General features: G+C 37.7%; 2 protein-coding genes across 3 annotated transcripts in view; one reads left to right on the top strand and one right to left on the bottom strand.

Moving 5' to 3' along the window:
- Positions 1–23,436, top strand: part of LOC133528602 (uncharacterized) — a 150,067-nt gene that overhangs the window by 33,284 nt on the left and 93,347 nt on the right. The window lies entirely within an intron of this gene.
- Positions 1,628–6,751, bottom strand: LOC133528158 (uncharacterized). Its single transcript, XM_061865409.1, has 2 exons — positions 5,406–6,751; positions 1,628–4,953 (listed from the first exon to the last, which is right to left on the bottom strand). The coding sequence occupies exons 1-2, from the start codon at positions 6,223–6,225 to the stop codon at positions 4,931–4,933; spliced, it is 843 nt and encodes a 280-aa protein (XP_061721393.1). The 5' UTR covers positions 6,226–6,751; the 3' UTR covers positions 1,628–4,930.

Genomic DNA, 23,436 nt, shown 5'->3' with positions numbered 1-23,436 from the left:
CTACAAATCTTATGATACGAGCTCTGTTCGTGGGCTCTGCTCGTTTGCCTCCTATATTTAAAAAAATACTTCTACTTAACATAACGCCATTCTTTTGTACATCTCTACAAATCTTATGATACGACCTCTGTTCATGGGCTCTATTCGTTTGCCTCCTATATTTAAAAAAAAAATACTTCTACTTAACATAGCGCCATTCCTTTGTACATCTCTACAAATCTTATGATACGAGCTCTGTTCATGGGCTCTGCTGGTTTGCCTCTTATATTTTAAAAAATACTTCTACTTAACATAACGCCATTCCTTTGTACATCTCTACAAATCTTATCATACGAGCTCTGTTCGTAGGCTCTGCTCATTTGCCTCCTATATTTAAAAATCTAAATTCTACTTAACATAGCGCCATTTCTTTGTACATCTCTACAAATCTTATGATACGACCTCTGTTCGTGGGCTCTGCTCGTTTGCCTCCTACATTCAAAAAAATTACTTCTACTTAACATACCGCTGTTTCTTTGTACATATCTACTTATCCTATGATAAGACCTCTGTTCATAAGCTCTGCTCATTTGCCTCCTATATTTAAAAAAATAAATTCCACTTAACATAGCGCCATTTCTATGTACATATCTACAAATCTTATGATACGACCTCTGTTCGTGGGCTGTGCTGGTTTGCCTCCTATATAAAAAAAATAACTTCCACTTAACATAGCGCCATTTCTTTGTAAATATCTACTTATCCTATGATAAGACCTCTGTTCATGGGCTCTGCTCGTTTGCCTCCTATATAAAAAAAAATTCTACTTAACATAGCGCCATTTCTATGTACATCTCTACAAATCTTCTGATACGAACTCTGTTCATGGGCTTTGCTCCTTTGCCTCCTATATTTAAAAAAATACTTCTACTTAACATAGCGCCATTTCTTTGTACATATCTAAAAAAATTATGATAAGACCTACCGATGTTTTGAAGTCCCTGTACGCGTGACAGACAAGAAGATGCCTAACACCTTCCCTGTTTCGATCTGTAATTTACTATGTATACTTTTATTTTCAATGGAACTAAAGGTCTGTTTGTTATCACTTAAGCTTATATATATTAATATGTGACTGTTTGTTTCCTAAATAAATTAATAAATAAAAAAGACCTCTGTTCATGGGCTCTGCTCATTTGCCTCCTATATAAAAAAATACATAGCGCCATTTCTATGTACATCTCTACAAATCTTATGATACGACTTCTGTTCGTGGGCTCTGCTCGTTTGCCTCCTACATTCAAAAAAAATTCTTCTACTTAACATAGCGCCATTTCTTTGTACATCTCTACAAATCTTATGATACGACCTCTGTTCATGAGTTCTGCTCGTTTGGTTCCTACATTTAAAAAAATAACTCCGACTTAACATAGCGCTGTTTCTTTGTACATCTCTACTAATTCTATGATAGGAGTACGACCTCTGTTCATGGGCTCTGCTCGTATGCCTACTGATGTGCAGGATGCAGGCGCAGGGCTCGGCGTAAGAGTGCCACGAAGGATTGTGGTTTATGTCGTCGGAAATAAAATCATATCCTTGCTCAACAAAATAGTAGTTTTAATTTACCACAAATTACACTACATTTCGTATACGTCAAAGCACGATGTACATTGATTAAAATGTCACATATTTAAATATAATAAAATGTATAATTGGGAGTGACTTCATGGAGAGCCATATATCGAACAGAGAGGAGATCAAAGACAAACCGGATAGGTTTTTATAGAGCGGTATCATAAAGAAGAAACATAAGTGTTGCCTGTTTATATTGATAGACAATACATGTAAAGGGTATACTACACGATTTCTAACACTCCTCCTTGCACTTTACATGCCAAATAAAAACTCTATAAGTATGGCTCTACATAAAGCATACTTATAATAGTTATAATTAATTACATGCTGCAAGCTTAGTCTAGTAAAAAAAACATAGACATAAATATCGTGATAAGGCATGCAGCTATAATTATGTAACACAGGAATGAATATCACATTAAAAAAATCACAAGTAGAGAAGTATAGCTATTAACATTTCAAAGGTTTAACATTAAGTCCTTGAATAAATTTACAATGTTTTTCAGCACATAAAGCTTTTGTTAAAACATCTGCTACCATTTTGTCAGTCTGCAAGTACCTTACATTTAAGTGTCCTTTTTGAATCAGGTCTTTAATAAAATGATATCTTAGGTCTATATGCTTTGTTCTTTTGTGGGAGTGCTCTTTTATTAACAGTAATTTTTGAGCACTTTGGCTATCATTATAAATGACAGTGTCAAAAGTTTTATCGATAATTTCTGACAAGAAATTTCGTACAAAACATATGTCCTTACAACAATCTCCAAGAGCTACATATTCCGATTCGCAACTTGAAAGAGAAGTACATTGTTGCTTTCTTGCCTCCCAGTTAATTACATTAGATCCTAACTTAATCACAAAGCCAGTATAGGACTTGCGGTCTGAAAGGTCATTGGCCCAATCTGCGTCAGCGTATGCAGTAAGATTAAAAGTATTGCTCTTTGTGAAACAAAGGCCATAATTAATAGTACCTTTTAGGTAACGAAGCACACGCTTTGCCATGCGCCAATGATTTTCATCAAAACATGTGTTAAACATACTAAGTTGGCTACATGCAAAAGATATGTCAGGTCTAGTACAGACTGATAAATACATTAGACTTCCTAATAACTGTCTGTACTGATAGACTTCATCATCTAAACATGTCTTATTTGATTTCTGTAATTTACAATTAACTGGTAAAGGTGTAGAAACAGATTTACAATCTGACATATTATACTTTAATAATAAACGCTTTATGTACTCAGTTTGGTCTAAAGTTGTGATGCCATTTTCTCTACAAACATTCATTCCAAGACAATTATTTAATTTGCCCAAATGTCGGACTTCAAAATTCGTTTGTAAAAGTTGTAAAATATTATTAATACAATTATTGTGAAATATATAAAAATCATCAACATACAATGCAATAATAATATATTCAGTCTTTGTTTTCTTTGTATAAATACATGGCTCACATTTGCTCTGAGTAAAATTATTTTGTGCTAAGAAATCATGTATTTTGATATTCCACATTCGGCTTGCCTGCTTAAGGCCGTATAAGCTCTTCTTAAGCAAACAAACCTTATCACAGTTTTTAAAGCCTGAAGGCTGCTCCATATAAATCTTTTCATTTAATTCGCCATTTAAAAATGCAGTTGTTACATCAATATGGTCTATGTCTAAGTCTAATTCTGTAGCAATAGAAAATAGAATCCTCAATGTGCTATGCCTCACTACAGGTGCAAAGGTGTCCGTGTAGTCAATGCCCTCTACTTGACTAAAACCACGGGCAACCAACCTAGCTTTAAATTTGGCAGGCTTACCTGAGGTGTCAAGTTTTCTCTTGTAAACCCATTTACATTTGACGATGTTTTCATCTGAAGGTCTGTCTACCAAGATCCATACCTTGTTTTTAATTAAAGAATCATACTCACATTGCATTGCCCTCTGCCATTCATCTTTTTCAGAAGATTGCATGGCTTCGCGGTATGATGTAGGCTCATCTGGCGAATAACCTTCTGCTATCATAGATAAATCATAGTCTCTGAGATGGTGTGGCACATTACCTCGTGTTTTACGTACGGGACGTGAACGAGACGTGTCGGAAACAGCCGGCAGCGTCGGCTCACTTGGTGCAGACTCCGGCAGAGAAGACATGGGACCCTCTGGTGCACCCACTTCATCACCGTCGTCATGATTATCAAATGATGACTCCGGCAGAGAAGACAAGGCGCCCTTTGGGACGCAATCCTCATCACCGGGACTGTCACTTTCACCTTCATCGCCCGTACAGTAAGGTTCAGAGAGCGGAGACCACGCCGGTCGCGTTGGTGTCTTTGAATCTGAAAATTGATTAAAAGAGGATGAGCACTCAGCTGATTTATCTTTTTCATTGTTTTGAATGACATTAACATCAAAAAGTTTGTTAGAGTCATCATTAAAATTATTCAATGCATTCAAAGAATTATGTTCATTATTAGGCATTGGAATATTAAAATTGTCTTTATCGATATAATAATTATAGAAATTGGCTCCACAAGTCTTTTTACAACTATCATGTTTTCCTATAAATTTATCCTCATTAAAAATAACAGATCTGGACTGTATAACTCTGTGAGGATTAGTGGGATCAATCAAACGGTATCCTTTAAAGGTTTCACCATAACCAACAAAAATTAACGCTTTTGCCCTTGCATCAAGTTTTTGACGCTTTTGACTAGGTACATGTGCATAAGCAGTACACCCAAAGACACGTAAATGACTGATGTCTATAGGAGACCCAGTCCATAAGCTCTCGGGAATTCCACCTGAAAGCGCTCTGGTAGGAGACCTATTTTTCAGGTAAATGGCTGTCATTACTGCCTCTCCCCAGTAACGGTTACACAGGCCGGATTCCTGCAGCATAGCCCTAGTTTTATCAAAAATCGTTTTAAAAGCCCGTTCCGCTGTTCCATTTTGAGCAGCATTGTAAGGGACAGTGGTTTGGTGTAAAATACCATGGTCTTTAAGATAATTGGCCAGTTTATTATTTGTAAACTCAAGGCCATTGTCACTGCGCAAAATTTTAATGGATAAACCAGATTGTTTCTCTATCATAGTTTTAAAATTAATAAAATGTGAACTCACCTCTGATTTGTGCTTCATAAGGTAGCCCCAAGTTTTCCGGGTATGGTCATCTGTGAAGGTCAAAAGGTAACGAGCTCCACCCCAAGTTTTGACTTGCATAGGTCCAGCCACATCTGAATGGATGAGTTCTAAAGGTTGGGTAGTGCGCTTCATGCTGACAGCAGGATATGGTGCTCGCACCATCTTGCCTGTCAGGCATGGCTCGCATCTACCACTGATGGTGTCTTCTTTCTGAAAATGTAAGTTCATGCATTTCTTCCCATCACCAAGAACCCTCATACCTGGTTCAGACAAATGAGCTAAGCGTCTGTGGATTAGGTCCATTGGCACAGTCGAAACAGTGTGAGCATTCACTGTCTCTTGCCTAGTCTGCAAGAGCTTGGAAGACTCCTCCTCAAGGATGTGTCGCATTTGAGCCTTGTATTTATACAGACCATTTTCCTTAGAAGCAACTAATACTTGATTGCCAGTGACTTTAACATCATCAAAGACTTTACAATGATCCCTATCAAACATGACAGTATAACCCTTTTCAGTAATTTGACTAACAGACAGTAAATTGCTGGAGAGGTCAGGCACATGGAGAACATTTATAAGGCTAATATTGGAGCACAAAGGGACCCTACCAGTACAATTGCTATGTAACTTATTACCATTAGCTATATAAATAGTAGAGTTTTTACCTCTAGGTTCTTCTAGTAACTCCTTATTAGCAATCATATGTTGGGATGCGCCGGAGTCCACCACAAAGTCATGGCTGCTGCTGCCGCTGCATACCATGGCTGATGCAAACATAGTGTGGTTCTCTTCATTGTTCTTCAGCTCCTTCTTGCGTTTAAAGCAACGCTTGATAGTGTGTCCGCTCTTCTTGCAGAACTGGCAGAACATAGGCGATGACTTCTTCTTTTTGCTTCCTAGGTAGGCCTTCACACCCTCCTGGTCACCCGCACTTCTCCGGTGTTCTTCTTGCAGCAATCTGGCCCGCACAAGCTCCACCGTGAGTGTGCTCGTAAGACAGGCGGTTTCCAGACCCGACACCAGGTTGTCAAATTCCTGCGATAAACCACTCAACAGGATTTCCGCTACCTCATCGTCGTCTATTTTCTTGCCTATATCGTCGAGCTGTTGAACGAGACGCATGACCGCCTCGATATATTCCGACATACCGCTGTACTGATTATATTCAATTTTATGCAGTTGACGTAACAAGAGCACTTTTCTGTATAGACCTTTGGACTCGAAGGCATCGGCAAGCTTCTTCCAGGCGTCCTTTGCCGACGTGGCATCTCGCACGTACTGGTACAACGCGGGCTTAATCGTTAAACATATCTTAGCTAAGGCGCGGCTCTCGCGGGTCGCATCGGTATCCGTACCTTCCACGCAGCCCCATAGACCATCCAGCGTAAGTAACATTTTCACGGCAAATTTCCAATTTGAATAATTTCCCAAGCCATCCAGCTTCTCGACGGGAATATGTCCGTTATGTTCATTATGTGACGACATTCTTGACAACGAAATTGTGATAGTGGTTGAGCAAGCGAAGAATTAGTAGGTTATAATATCACGAGGGCGATGCGATTATAACCTCAGAATATCAATGTTTCCGACATACCTTTCTTAGGTTTTGATTTCCAGTTTCCTCGCGGCACAAGCATCTGGGCGCATAATCTGATGTGCAGGATGCAGGCGCAGGGCTCGGCGTAAGAGTGCCACGAAGGATTGTGGTTTATGTCGTCGGAAATAAAATCATATCCTTGCTCAACAAAATAGTAGTTTTAATTTACCACAAATTACACTACATTTCGTATACGTCAAAGCACGATGTACATTGATTAAAATGTCACATATTTAAATATAATAAAATGTATAATTGGGAGTGACTTCATGGAGAGCCATATATCGAACAGAGAGGAGATCAAAGACAAACCGGATAGGTTTTTATAGAGCGGTATCATAAAGAAGAAACATAAGTGTTGCCTGTTTATATTGATAGACAATACATGTAAAGGGTATACTACACGATTTCTAACACCTACTGTATAATAAAAAAACTTCTATTTAACATACCGCTGTTTCTTTGTACATATCTACTTATCCTATGATACGACGTCTGTTCATGGGCTCTGCTCATTTGCCTCCTATATTTAAATAATACCCGACAAAGGTGAGTCGGACTCGCCCATCTAGTGTGCCGTAGTTTTTAGTATTTGTTGTTATAGCGGCTACAGTAATACTTCATCTGTGAAAATTTCAACTAACTATCACGGTTCATGAGATACAGCCTGGTGACAGACGGATAGACGTACGGACAGCGGAGTCTTAGTAATAGGCTCCCGTTTTACCTTTGGGTACGGAACCCTAAAAAGTAACTTCTACTTATCATAGCGCTCTTTTTGGATATACTGTATAGTAATATTGAATTTACTTCTCTTCTGACCTATTTCGGTATTACCTTTTACGCACTTAGTACTTACATACATATTAGGGTTATACAACTCTTATTTCTAGAATCAAAAAATCAACATACAAATAAACCTACGTAATATACACGTATGTTAAAAACATAATCCTCGAAAATCGAAAGCTCCTCATTTTATAAATGCAATGCAAATAAAACGGATTAAACTTAATCATAAAGTCACGATCAAGTATCATTTAATAAGGGGCGTTTCGTGCGTAGATAACGATTGTCAGATTTGACTCTCATTTCTGACTTTTGTATTGCTTTAATGTTATGGGTCCCATAAAGACGTTTGTTTCTTTTATAAAAACTTATTATCTAGCCTAGCCTTTTGGCAGTATTTTCTTGAGCTTTACGCAGTTGATTGAGGAAGCTGCCATACAAGACAAAAGCATTTTGAAAGCGACGTTCTCATAGAACACCCCATCTATCCGCCTATCTATCATAATTTATTTATACCTTTATTTCAGGCAACTAGCGGCCCATAAATAAATACCTTAAGATTAGCATACACAGTATAAAAATATATTTTAAGACTAAAGACTACAAATCACATTATTTTACTGCGACATGAAACTATTTATCATAAGACATACCGTTTGAGACTGTCTACCCATTGTTTTTGTATATGACAGCTACACATCCTTTCAGCAGTGGCTTTTAGGAACTGCAAACTAATAATCTATGGCCCGCTAATTTTACCAGTGCAATCAGTCAACTTAGGGCAGCTTGTGGCGAGCTGTTGGGGAGTAATGACCTCACGTACCCGTGTGTTCCTTGGGTGTTCTGTCATTCGAAGGGGGGTGGGTGGGACAGGATTCTCTGCTTCTGGGTTGCCTTGGCCGGCCGGCCAGAGAGGAGTCGTTAGAGCTATAAGTTCCAGGGGTGGAAGTGCAAGACGCGAGTTGGCACAGTGGCTGTTACAGCCACTGGGTTGAAAGCGGTGCACGCCTCTCGATACCCCTGAGCCGCTCACACCAGTGTTACTCTTGAGCCATCCCAGATGTCGCTTTTTGTGTCGTCTGCCGGAAACAAAATTGTATACCGTTTTATTAGGCAGGCGTCTGGTTTTTTATCCCATAGCTCAGTATTTAGCCCATCGCTTTCACACAATAACCTAGTTTATTTTAGATTCCAACAACTCTCAATAGTCCTTACACCCTGTCGGGCCTGCCTCTGCGTGCGTCCTATGACATGGGCAAGGGCAGCATCAGCTCGGTGTACATCTTACATTTCATGAACGTGTCAAAAGGGCCTCTACGTCAGGTTAGGGCTCGGCGCACGCTTCTCAAAGGTCCGGAATACCATTGTTCCGTGATGGGAAAGACATACGTACAAATTAAAATAATAATAATCGTTAATGCAATGCAGTGCTCTATTTGTCAAAGAAAATAAAATTGTTTCACACTCACAAAACATTCATTCTTATTTTTGCTTATTTTTTCATACATTAAGTATCTTTCTGTAAATAAGATCACTATTTTCTCTCTTGTCATATTTATCTTACTATTTGAATAACATGACAGCGTCAAATGTCGTAAAAAGTATACAAGTAAAAAGATTTAAGAAAAGAGACCGCAACATATTATTTATTAGACCTATTAGCAAAGAATATCCTATTAGTACTTACAAGCTAAGCCTAAAGTGCCATGGCAATTAATGCAAGCTTACGAATAAATACAAAAACCGGACAAAGGCGAGTCGGACTCGCCCAATGTGATTCCGTACTTTTTAGTATTTGTTTTTTTTTTTATATACCTGATGGTAAGCAGTCTCCATAGCCTATGTACGCCTGCAACTCCAGAGGAATTATATGCGCGTTGCCGACCCTAACAACCCTCCCTCCCCTCGTTGAGCTCTGGCAACCTTACTCACCGGCAGGAACACAACACTATGTTGTTATAGTGGCAACAGAAATAAGGCATCTGTGAAAATTTCAACTGTCTATCACGGTTCATGAGATAGAGCCTGGTGACAGACGGACGGACGGACGGACGGACGGACAGCGGAGTCTTAGTAATAGGGTCCCGTTTGGGTACGGAACCCTAAAGATGAAAACTGCTGCCATGTTACTATACATTTAAGAAACACAGGAAATCTGGAATTGACATATTGAAAAAATTATATTGTTATCTTCTTCTGCACGACTTTTTAGTATGAGGAAGCTACTTAGGTACGTAAGGCTACCCCCGATTCATTTGTTATGAGGGGGCCCTCGGCCTGAGAGTACGCATAGCATAAGGGCTACGCCCGACTTTCTCAATATGAGGCCGCCGCTGTAGCCCGACGTCAGAGCGTTCATATCATTTCGGGCTAGCATGTCGGGCTACGCAAGACTTCCTTTGCCATCTCACTTACTTAAAAAAAAATCTTAAATTTAATACTCTTTTACTTGAGTAACCTTTTCACTTTTAGTTACATGTATGGCGTGCCTAAAAATTATATTTTTATACATTTGAACTTCTAAACTAAGTAGTAGCTTACCATCAGGCGGGCCACCAACGTAGTATAAAAAAATACCTACTTTCCACTTTTCTCTTTTGGTTATCTTATAGTTTTTGAGTAAAATAGCTGTGACATACGGACAGACAGATAGACAGACAGATGGACATAACGAAACTGTAAGGGTTTTTGCCATTTTGGCTACGGAACCATAAAATGCACACTGTAAATTTCAACTACCTAACCCACTTGTATTATAGATCAAAAATTCCTTTTTCGCAAGAAGTAAGTAAGCCAGTAAGTAGTTTATTTTTTGTACTTGTTAGACAATTCTATCTTAGTGTACCGAACTTAACAGTTATTTTTTTTACTTTGAGAGCGCACCACCGACATTCTTAGTGGTGTACGCGTATTTCTCTGTAGCTGAATGTTTGTAGATGATTATCTTATATCGATGCTTTAAAATGTTGTGGTATTACTACAGCCATTTTAAATATCTTCTCTTTTAAACTTAAGTTTTTCATGCATTCCTGAAACGGAACAAGTCTATGATAGGATTGATGGGAGAAAATAATGCAAAAACGCGGCATTAAGCAAAATGATCATTTGTGATTCAGGGTTAATATCTATCGGGTATCACTGAACCCCAACGGATATATTTTTGCAATACAACACAAATGCACACCTCAATAGAAGAAAATAATACTGAAAAACAATAGGCCTGTCTACTCGCTAAGAAGCACTTAAGGCAGCTTGTGATGAGTCAATCTCTAAGTAATCTGCCTAGTTACCTACCTCAAAACGAGACCGCTTTTCCATACAAACGTAGTCCCCATTACGGAAAATATTTTTACAGTACATATGTTGCTACTTTACCGCACTAGTGCGAAAATTTGCATATTACGTTACTGTGTCGAACATTTAAAGAGCCATGTACTGTAAAACGTTGTACGATACATGTGCGAATAAGTAATTCGCAACTCGTGTCGATTTAAAACACTCCCTTCGGCCGTGTTTTAATTTATCGCCACTTGTTTCGAATTTCCTATTTTTCGCACTTGTATCGTAATGTACTATTACAAAATTGGATGTAGAACGAAGGGAATATCAATATCCAGAGAGGAAAATGGGGACTATGTTTGTATGGAGAACCGGTCATCCCCTTTCCTTTTAATAGTTTAATATGCTTCGGCACATGATTATTTGAGACAATATACACGCATTGTATTTCCATTACCTTAAGCAGAGAACACGGTGGCTTCGAAAGAGTCTCGGGTCATGTGGAAATAAAGCTCTTCACATAATATTGTGTAATTCTCCTTTTTCCGAAAGTGTCCGCGAAATGTCCAAATGCACAATTGCCCAGTATTCTCTTCATCAGCTATTATGGCAGCCAGGGCCAATATTTTGATTTTATTATTTATTTATATATCGACTTGCTTCCCATCGAACCAATTTTTTCAATATGATTGACATTTGTGACATTTGTCATGAACAGTCCGTTGCTTGGACGGCTCGGTGAGCTCGGACTGTCCGGCCCGGCCTGTCTCGCGCTCGGAGACTCAACGATAGTGTCAACGCATAGAGATACTATAATATAGAGATGATGGCCCGGTCGCCCCGGCCCCGGAACGGTCCGGCGACGGTGGCGCTCCTGAAAGTCCGTGTGACGGCTCGCTCCGGTCCGCCCCGGCCCGGTCCTGGCACTGTGTAGCGTGAGTCATCCTTAAAACAACCACCCGCTTAATAAGCACGTATAGTTTTTTTTTTTGCCGCGGATCATTAGATCTGTTTTTGGGCGTTTAAAGTCGATGTTTTTTTTCTCGGAATATTTTTGATCATTTGTCATAGACCTACCACTACCTGCGAATCTTCAGGAAATTCGCGTTAGCACGGAAAACCGGTAGACAATTTCACGGAGTACTCTGTTGCCGCATTTTTATTCTTTTGACACATGAGAACATCATGTTCTCGCTTCATTATATTGTTTAATTTAGTTTTAGTTTTGGATACTTGGAGACCGTATACATCTCTAAGTTTTATTTTTATTTTGTGTTTAATTTGATTGTACATACCTACCTATATTTTTAATGATTCTGACACTTAGAGACCTTTACATCTGTAAGTAAATTTAAGCTAGTAATTTTGTTTAGCTATACCGTCTTTTATATAACATACAAGCACAAAATGTTGTGTCTCACAGCTACATGTTATTACTATTTAAATATTAATATACCCCGTTAGCTTGAACATGTCAAGCTCGCTTAAAACTCTTTGCTTACGGTGGCGTCGTTGATCGGGTCGCCACTTTCCCGAATGAAGGTTGAGGGAGACGATGGCTGAGATACGCGTCATACTCGTGAACGGGTGCTGTTTGTGGAGACTGGTCTGTTTAAGCTAACTTTATTTTTGAGTACAATTACAGTGAGACACTTCATTCGGTTCTCGTTTGTTTCTTTTATCCTAATAAATGTTTTAATTATACGGAATTTTGATATGCTTGTTTTTGCTTGTATGTAAATTCCATGTTGACGTGTGAAAGTGCCCTTGTGGCCTATTTGCTGAATAAATGTTGAAGTTGAAGTTTACTGACAAAATTTAGCCAGACCACACATGCCCAAAGAAATAAACACATACCACTCTGAAGCCGCAAGCGAAAGCTATCTAGTAATTTAATAAAGTATAATACAACAGAGTGGATGTACGGCCTGAGGCACTCGGAACAGTTGTGAACTTTAGTCTACGGGATATGGAACTAAATTAACTATGTTTTGTTTTGCTCCAATAGTATTTGAGGACACGTTCACAATTGTGTACAATCAGCGGCATTTTGTTCTCAAATAAGGTTAGGCTTAATATAGGAACTCGAGACTTTTAGACGAGTTTTTTAGTCTAAAAGAAGAACTATACTAGTTTTTAACGAGACTGCGCTAAACAACTTCCGAGTCTTTCAAGTCTTGTAGGGCTAAGATGGTCGGCTCTTTATCATTTGTCGCCATGCCTGTCACGTTCTAACAAGTATGTAAGTGCGAAAGTGACAGGTGACAAAAATGCAACCATGATACCGCTGCTGATTCGAGTTTTTTAATGCTCAACTAAAAAGGACTAGAGAAAAACATAGATTTTTGTGTACATACTACTAGTAGTAGAGAAAGTAAACGTTATTTATTGCTGTACCTAACCTAAGAATTTGACATGAAGACAACAGTGCATTTTGAAACCTTTTGTTACAAAATTATATTTCTCTGAAAAGGAATCAAGACTACAACAGACCCGACGAGATTACAAGTTGAAAATACGAGTAACCCGAGGTTCGACTTAATTATTATGAGTCTAAAAATCAGATATCCCATAATTTTATATCCTATTACATTTATTTATTTTATTAAAATAATTTGGATTCATATGTGATGATTTGTAACACAGTAATCTTCTAAATTCGCATTAGTATAGGTTTGTTCCTGAATTATGGATGTCATCTAAAAGGAATAATTTATTAAACAACAAGGTAAGTAGTAAAACACACACCATCATCTACATTCACAGCGCAGGCTACCTACGTCAAATGTGTGTGTGTGTGTGTATCAAAGTATGTATTTATCTGTATACTTAAGTATGTTTATCAGCGCCTTACAAGCCTGGCGTTGAGTAGCTTTGCTTAGTTTGGCGCTAGCTCGGATATTTATTTATATTTTATTTATTTATCTAATAAAACGTAACATAAAGGGCATTCCGACCATACGTATTTAAAAAATAACAAAATGGACGCAATAACCAGATTGTTACATTTAACCCGGTTAACCTTGCCAAATTAGAATTACTATAATTATCTTACGATTCAATATTAGCATGTGATAAAAATCCTATCATTTCAAATTTTATATAAAATCGATAAGAATCCGTTGAACTCGATCTAGCTTCCCGTTTTATTACTTGGAATGGCCGAGTTAGTAGTCATATCGTAAAATTGTTATGGCGTGAGTTTACTATCGCCAACTATCACTAACGACATCTAGTGTAGGAGTAGGAACTGTAGGAAGTCTATTACTCCTGCTAGTGTAAAATCTATGCATCGTAGCATCGTACACAGACTCCCAGATGACGAGTTTTTAGAAACGCCCCGGGTCTTACTAAACGGTATTTGATCGTCACGTCACGATCAAGTGGAAGCCGTCATAAAGTATGGAAAACAAGAAACACGGAAATTTCACAGTGATATATTGCGTCTTAATTTAGTGCTTCTGGGCATTTTCCGCAAATCGACATATTTTGCGTGAAATCAAGGTAGCGCTACTCTAACCACCCCAGCTCCTCCACGAAGCCTAGCAAAGCTTTCAGGTTCCTAACTGCCTTCTGAAGTGTGCACAGAGTCCCTAGGTATTTGCTCCTGTATACTTCTACCTGTACGGATTCAGATTTCGAATTGGCTGTCGATTTTTCCAAAATAAAATTTCCACATTGAAAAATTTCGGAACTCCTCATATATTCTAAATTTTCTGTATCAAAAATTTAAGTTTCCTTAATTTCCTATGAAATTTTACACACGGCACGTAATGTCCCATTACTTTTCCTCCCTTGGGACACAAATAACTATTGCCCCACCGCATAACAACAATGTTAACATAGAAAACCAGTTCGAATTGGCATAATATTGCACGAAAAATCGGTAAACAATTGAATTAGTTTTCGATTATTACACGTGGCGGAGCAGAGGTTTAGAGGTTGTTGTTGTCCGAAGGTACCCCAGATGTACAAAGGGCCTTCACTAGCTCGCGCCACGCCATAGACAATACCTGGGTCTTGCTAGAATTGGGTATTAGTGATTCGGGCCTGAAATAGGAAGTATAATAGATTTGCATACAAAAAATCTTCAGATACTCATTGGTACGGGTTGGGAATCCCGCAGCCTCCTGTTGAAAAGTCACTAATCATTACCTACGGCTTGTTTAGCTGTAACTCTAGCACTGCTGTAGGTTAATGTAAAGTCATGCCATTAAAAACTTCTTATCAAACTGCCTTGCCTCATTTTGCATAACACAATCCAGACACAATACCCACAGATTGCAGACATTCAATTCACTAGCTGGCTATATTTAGGCCTTCATATGTTCTTGCAGGTGCGTCACGTCCCAGGCGGGAGGCGGCCATTCATAAAACTAAGTCGGATCGATAAACTTCTCACAGCTACCGAGAAATGTCAATGTAATTATTACAACGAGCGCCTCAATGATCATTGCTCTTTAACCTTTCGGAGACAAAAAATGTGTAAAGGAAAAGCAGCGATGGACGATGTTATTCCAAATTTCGTCGTGCATGGTGGCGCGAACTTGAAATCTTTTCAAGTTTAAAAGTAAAAGCGAGGGATATTAGTTCGCTCGTTGACGTTTATTAAAGTTTAATTCGGAGCTTAAGGGGATTTATTTGTTTTTGGGAAATGTGATGAAATGAAAGAGGTCCAGTTTGGGATATTAAAGGAAATATTTAATATAAAATATCCTTTAAAAAGCTGGCGTGAATGAATCAAATGAGTGAGCGAAAGTATAAATCCTAGGAACGCCAAAATGGACCAGCATTCGATCTATTAAAATCTGTTATATATGTTATATTATGGATAATGAATTTTATAAATGCGAAAGTAGCTCTGTCTGTCCGTCTTTCTGTCTGTTACTTCTTCACGTCTTTTACGTTAGTCTAGATGAATGTTGGGAAGGAGATAGTTTGTGTCCCGGCGAAGGACAGAGGATAGGTATTATTCCGTAAATCGTCCCTTAAGAGGGTTAAAAGGGGGTCGGAATTTATTACAGAAGTGGTAAATACTCAAAAATCCTAATTTTACGCAGATGCAGTTGCGGACAGAAACTAAAAATAATTTTTGGTACAAGCTTTTATCGCTGACTGTACTTTTCTTTCCACACGCAACTAATACTCATCGAGACAATTCTAAAAGCCCCAAACACAATTAGGTTGCGTTGTTTTTTTTTTTTATATATATTTATAGGACATTATTACACAAATTGACTAAGTCCCACAGTAAGCTCAATAAGGCTTGTGTTGAGGGTACTTAGACAACGATATATATATATATAATATATAAATATTTATAAATACTTAAATACATAGAAAACACCCATGACTCAGGAACCAATATCCATGCTCATCACACGAACAAATGCCCTTACCAGGATTTGAACCCGGGACCATCAGCTTCGTAGGCAGGGTCACTACCCACTAGGCCAAACCGGTCGTCAAAATTTTTATCACAGAGCCTTTTATCACAGAGTTCCAATGGCCACCTCCTGTCTCCATCATCAGATCAGCTCGATGGTACCATAATATTGCATTGTCACCCGACTTAAAGCCCGACCAGAAATATATGATCATTGTCAAGAGGGCGCCGTTATTCTCATGTATGGGGTGAATGTTCAGTTTGGTATGAAAAATTTAGTTCCAATGAAATTCCGCAATATGGCGCGTGATCATAATATTACTGGTCAGGCTTTACATATGTATGCAAATTTTCAGCTTCATCGGATATCGGAAAGTGGGTCAAATTTAACTTGCAAGATTTGATTACATTTGATTACAGACCGACAGACAGACAACGGGATAGGTTTAATCAGGGGTTCCCAATCTTTTTCAACATGCGGCGCAGTTGCAAGTTTAGTATTTTGCAACGGCGCCCTTGTAAATTTAAAATCACGGTCGAAAAAGAGTGACACGACGCTATATTATTTACCGATGCGAGCGCTCAAATAGGTACCCGCGAATATTTGTGGTTTCGGATAATGATAGAACTCACGGCGCCCCTCTTTACTTTCTACGGCGCACCAGGGCGCCGCGGCGCACACTTTGGGAACCCCTGGGTTAAATTAAATAAAAGCTTGTAATATATTATATCATTAAGTAAGTTCTGTAAGTTCAAATAGGTCTCTTGCTTTTATTTATAGGTTGATATGCAAAAATGTTATATACACCTTGAATAAAGTGTTTGTTGTGTTGTAGGTAAGGTACTAGGTAGATAACATATAATTTACACAGATACAATATTGACAATAAGCAACACACTGTACTATACAAACAACCAGACTGTTAATTTTATACGGGAAAAATCATTAAAAATTCAGTCTCATCAACAATTCAATATTTAAATTGACTCTGCAATCGGAGCGACAATTTTCGCATGCTCTCATGGCGAATAAAAATTGGATGCGAATACTAGGTACTTGTCGCTTTTATCTTTACCTTTCTATTCTTCTTAAATATTTATTATTATCTTATATATATATATGTATATGTACATATATTTTTTCTTTTTTTTTACCTTCTTTTCTACCTTTGACAACTAAAATGTATGAAATTGTAGGCCATCGTTTTTAATTACCCGTGGATTTTTACATCTACGATATTGCGACTGCATAAATTCTCGTACATTTCAGTCCTCTGGGCGGCTACCGGGAAAATCGAAATTCGTCAATTGCGGGCATTTTTCTCTGTCACCCTGATTACGTCTTACTAAGAGTAAAAGAGAAAGATCCCCGCAATTTGCGAATTTCGGTTTTCGCGGTAGGCCCCCTGGGTCATCGTGACAATACGACGTACTTTTGCGTGTATTAAAAAAAAAAAAGAAACATGGTCAACAACCGCCTTTCTCACTAAGTACTTACTGTTTCGTACGCGATTTCAAAAAGCTTTTATTTTTTATCTTACCCTGTTAGTATGTATGTTTGTTAGTTAGTTAGTGTGGGTCAAATCTTGGAAGTTAAATTTGACCCACTTCCCGTTTTCCGATTGAGCTGAAAATATGCATACATACGTCGGGTGACAATGCAATGTTATGATACTGTCGAGCTGATCTGATGATGCAGACAGGAGGGGGCCGTAGGAACTCTGTGATGAAACAACGCAACGTAATTTTGTATGGGATTTTAAGAGAACACACTATGTAAAACCGACCTGTAACAATTGTTACCAATAAAGTTTTTATTTTCATTTTCATTTATTCATGTCGTTTTCATTTATTACCAATATTTATCTAGCCACTGGTGCTGAGAAGTTCTTAACTTGTGACCAAGTGCAGAAAGATAAAGCGTTCCTATCCCCAGACCTAGGCTCCCAATGGAAATGAATTATTATTAAACCGAATAAATATTACATTACAGTTACATAATATATATTGCCAATAAATCACTAACTTATAAGAGAACTTTATTTAAAATGTTGTAACTATCGTCCCCTTACTAGATATTGCAATATATATGAGTAATTTATAGGGTACAAAGGATGCAATTAAGTCTTTGAAGTTCGCCGACAATTATGGAACAAAAAGTATTGGAAAAAGTCTTTTCAGTTCAATATACGCCCATTACAGATTTTCCATTTAAAAAGGGGTTGATATTATTGCTGTTTGCAAACGCAATAAAATAATAAGTGTTCGCAATAAAAAGTGTTCTTCATACGTAAAGAAGCTGCTCGCGATTTTGTTTGCGTGGAGTGATGATGATGTTTTTTTTAGTATTTGGCAACAATCTTACACAAATCGACCTAGCCCCAAACTAAACAAAGCTTGTACTATGGGTACAGACAATGGTGGGTATGGGTACAAGGAGACAGTATATATACGTATATAGATAAATACATACTTATATACATAGAAAACACGGCCACGACTCAGGAAAAAATATCTGTGTTCATCCCACAAATAAACGCCCTTATTGGGATTCGAACCCGGGACCATCGGGTTCATAGGCAGGGTCACTACCCACTAGGCCAGACCGGTCAACATGATAGAAAAAAACCTATCCTATTATGTACTTCCCCCTCAAACTATTTCAATACCAAATTTCATCTAAATCGGTTCAGCGGTTTAAGCATAAAGAGGTAACAAACAGATATTACTTTCGCAATTATAATTTTAGTTGACGACCGGTCCGGCCTGAGTAGTGACCCTGCCTTCGGAGCCGATGGTCCCGGGTTCAAATCCTGGTAAGGGCATTTATTCGTGTATAGTTGTTCCTGAGTCATGGGTGTTTTCTATTTATTTAAGTATTTATAAATATTTATATATTATATATATCGTTGTCTAAGTACCCACAACACAATCCTTATTGAGTTTACTGTGGGGCTTCAGTCAATTTGTGTAATAATGTCCTAAAATATTTATTTATTATTAGAAGGGAAGGGATACATGATTTCACAACATTATTAAGTAGGAACCACCGTAATATCATAACTACCTATAGTAAGCGAATTTGGATAAATGAGGACTCAATCGATTTGCACACTCGATTACTCGTACTACTTAGGTATAGGTATGTATAACACGCCTAATTAGATATGTTAACTCAATTTCCCGGTAGATGTCGCTTTTTATTTCTACAACTAGCGAACGTTTGTCTATCGTGGATTTCATAAGACTTTTAATTTATTTTTGTACAATGCGATAATTTGTGTGGTTAATAGTACAGCCGAATTAAACATATTGCTGTTTACAATTAAACGAGGTGTTTAATTTTAAGCTATACAAGGTTGTGAGACCCGGATGACAAAAGCCGATTTAAACAAGATATTTGATCGATTAAAAAAAGTCGTAGACGCATTAAAGTTTTTTAACGTTCATATTTTATTAATTTAATTATCTACTAACATTACTTGTAAGATTAAAATATGTTTCTAAGATAAATCGTTAGTTCGTCTTAAAAATGCAATTTCTTTCATTTTAATTAAATCTTAATTTTTATGATAATCGATAGGAAAAGGTACAACGATGTATTTTTTTAATACCACGTCAGCCCGCATGATGGCAAGCAATTGCCGTAGCCTATCGACGCCTACAACTCCAGGGGTGTTACATGCTCGTTGCCGCGTTGTTTTTGTTTGTGTTTAAAGTAAAATCAATACTATGAAATAATCTAAATCATAATTGGCTACTTATTTAAGGCTTCGGTTCATCGAATATCTAATCTACGTTTAGCCCAGCAAACTAATTAATTGTGGGTTAATAAAAATTCAAGCCTCGTCCAACTCTCCCTAATCGCTGTTTGCCGTAAGCGGCTGAAGCATCCTAAATAAGAAAGAAATACATTATATGTTGTTAGTATTGTTAACAAGTAAGAAATAACCTCCTTTTAAAAAAGTAAAACCGACTTCAGAAATAATAAAATAAAAGCCCCACCTCCAAACCCTTTTATATGCGCCAGCAACTAATATGTTTGAAATTCGAGCCAGGGCAAATCTTAAAAGCGTCAACATCTGGTCGAACCGAATGCCAACCGTGCCGTGGTGCGGTTCGATAAGAAAGAAAGAGATCTGTCCATTATAGTTGTTTGTGGGTATTATTTCCTCGGCTGTTTTTGTAATATCTGACTTGGCACCGACTTCAAAAATATCAGTTATTAAAAAACATACAATAAAAAATTACGATCGAATTGAAAACCTCTTCCTTATCTTGAAGACCTTGAAATTAATTATCTTGAAAAACGGTGTAACGTTTTTCAAGATAATTAATTTCAAGGTTGGCATAGGATTGGCTATGGAGTGATTCTCCTCAAAGTAGCCCTAGACGGAATAGAGCGTTACTTCCATTCAAGGTCATATTCAGTGTTGGCCGAACGTTAGTTAGAATTAACCATTAACCATTACAAATTGAACCTTAAACTGTTACCATCCGTTACGGTTCAATCTGTAATGGTTAGTGGTCAAGTCTAATTAACGTTTGGCCAACACTGGTCATATTCCGCGTCTGACAAAATAGTTTAGAATGGACATCTTGAATAAAAATGTCCCCAGCCATGGCCATAAAAACAAATCAATTGACACATCACTCCTCAAACCAGAGTAGTTTCGAGGCTACGGTGAAACCGCACCCAATAACGACCAAAGCTAAAACCAGTTACAAATTCGGTAATGTTGAATGGAATTTGAAGGACTTTTAACATATTCTTGTATATGTACTAGTAGGTATTGTTGGTCCTACAGTTAACGAACTAGCTTGTTCAACGTGAACTCAGATGTAATTCTACCAACTCACTAAGCGAGAGCGAGTCAAAGGCTCATTCTTCGCTTTGATCTAAATCGTGAATTTTATGTAAAGACATCTTGGTTGTAAAGAAATCAAATGTTCTCTAGTTATCTATTTAAGTTATCTATTTTTTGACACGATAGTCTCGTAATCAACCCGCGATTTTTGACCATCACACACATACGAGTATGAATTTTTTTAGGGTTCCGTAGCCAAATGGCAAAAAACGGAACCCTTATAGATTCGTCATGTCCGTCTGCCTGTCCGATTATGTCACCGCCACTTTTCTCCGAAACTATAAGAGCTATACTGTTCAAACTTGGTAAGTAGATGTAATGAACCGCATTAGGATTTTTACACAAAAATAGAAAAAAAACAATAAATTTGGGGGTTCCCCATACTTAGAACTGAAACTCAAAAAATCATTTTTCATCAAACCCATACGTGTGGGGTATCTATGGATAGGTCTTTAAAAATGATATTGATGTTTCTAATATCATTTTTTTCTAAACTGAATAGTTTGCGCGAGAGACGCTTCCAAAATGGTAAAATGTGTGTGTCTTCCCCCGTAACTTCTAAAATAACAGAATGAAAAATCTAAAAAAAATATATGATATACATTACCATGCAAACTTCCACCGAAAATTGGTTTGAACGAGATCTAGTAAGTAGTTTTTTTTAATACGTCATAAATGGTACGGAACCCTTCATGGGCGAGTCCGACTCGCACTTGGCCGCTTTTGTATATATTATTTGATTGCATGTGGTAAGTCTAAAGGGGCCAACTGATTACTAGTTCGCCGGACGATATATCAGTTATTCGCAAAAGCTGACAATCGCGAATAACTGACGGGCCAATGTCGTCCGGCGAACTGGTAATCAGTGGGCCCCTTTACTAAGATATTCATAATCGTGCTTAGAATTTAACAGAGGATCTCAATGGTACTGTAGGGCTTTACACATTATGCGGTAACTGTGGTTGTCAAAAGTTTACGTTTGACAATTCAGTAAGTACCTACAAAATAAATAAATATAGGATGAAACTGCCCTATATTTATGTATACAGATCTACCTAGTCCCACAATAAGCTAAATTAAGGGTTGTGTTGTGGTTACTAGACGACCATATATAATTATAGTTATATACACGGTGTAACAGGAGGAACCCGAAAGATTAACCAGGCATTTCTGAGGCCAAAAGATGGAAAAATGTCATATGAATTTATGTAAATTTCGCCAAAAATATTTTTTGTGTTTTTATTTAAATTTTTACATAAAAAGTAAATATTATTGGTAAAACTGGCACTTATAATGAATTTTTACTTGTTTTTCGTGAAACCTTTTGCAAAATGTTACTTGTCACTTTTTCACATAATATCAATAAGGTTATTTAGATTACACCCCATAATGGCATCATCGGTATCAAAAAGGCGTTTTGCACTAAGTAACAATACGAAGAATTTTTTTTTTCAATTCCAGAAAAAATATGTCATTTTAGTCTTTAAATGTGATAAGGAACACACTATTAAAATATTTCAGGTGCCTCGTGTTACACCGTGTATAAATACTTATATACATAGAAAACATTCATAACCCAGGAACAAATATTTGTAATAAACACACGTATTAAAGCTTTTCAGGCACATTTAAAAGCCGGTGTACACCGGTTGCGTGTGCGTAGATACGAGTTATGCATATGTGCGTGCGCTAAAATTTTGGTGTCGTTCACGCACACGCCACGCAAGCGGGGTGTCGTCTCTCATAAGGGCCCGGGGGCCTACCGCAAAAACCGACATTCGCAAATTGCGAGAATCTTTCTCTTTTACTCCAACTAAGACGTAATTAGAGTGACAGAGAAAAATGCCCGCAATTGACGAACTTCGATTTTCGCGATTATAGCCGCGTATATTACAACGCGCACGTGCACGTCTGCTAACATGCATACATGTGCAAAGGCCTTTGTAAGTTTAAACAATAAATCTTCGCCTATATGTAGGTATATACCAACACTTACATTATGGTACATTAAGATTATGACTGACCTCCGCTAGCGCAGCCGATCGGAATACTCGGCCTCGACAGTAGTTAGAGAACAATTAGCACCGCACGGTACACTATGAATTTTACAGAATTCTGAAGCCTACTAGCATTTACCTAGCTTCTCGTATATTTAAATATGTTGACAGAACTCAGTCGTAATGGTGAAAAGGTTTAGTTCACGGCAAAACGCAAGTAGGTATGCGCAATGCGGCTTCGTGTTGTGGAAATATACAACACAGCAAAACTATAAAACAAAGTATTTTTGTTTTTTATTACTACTACGGTGAGCAAAACTATTCTTTTAGCACTATTTATAAATAATATAATAATTAAATCATAAATTATATAATTATGGTATTTGTTATGCAATTCTGTTTGCAATTCAACAATAAACAAAAAACAGATTTTAAATCACGAACTTTAATGAAAAAAACCGGCCAAGTGCGAGTCGGACTCGCCCACCGGGTACCTTACTTTTTAGTATTTGTTGTTATAGCGGCAACAGAAATACATCATCTGTAAAATTTTCAACTGTCTAACTATCACTGTTCATGAGATACATCCTGGTGACAAACGGACAGACAGACAGACAGAAGGAGGGACAGCAGAGTCTTAGTAATAGGGTCCCGTAATACCCTTTGGGTACGGAACCCCAAAAAAGACACACTCAATTTATTACTAGGTATAGTGTAGAGCCTACACTATAGAAAAGGTTGACCTCACCACTCGTAACAGCCGTAGAAGTCATTGAAAAA

Source organism: Cydia pomonella, chromosome 19, assembly GCF_033807575.1.
Source record: "Cydia pomonella isolate Wapato2018A chromosome 19, ilCydPomo1, whole genome shotgun sequence".
In the NCBI taxonomy this organism is placed as follows: Eukaryota; Metazoa; Arthropoda; class Insecta; order Lepidoptera; family Tortricidae; genus Cydia; species Cydia pomonella.
Note: the sequence above shows the minus strand (reverse complement) of the source record. Positions and strands in the feature narration are given on the sequence as shown.

Excerpts from the sequence above, each read along its gene's own strand:
- LOC133528158 (XM_061865409.1), bottom strand. The coding sequence starts at position 6,225 with ATGTCGTCACATAATGAACATAACGGACATATTCCCGTCGAGAAGCTG. Across the intron at positions 4,954-5,405 it reads GTTACTAGAAGAACCTAGAG|AAAGAAGACACCATCAGTGG; the intron begins GTAAAAACTCTA and ends TTACATTTTCAG.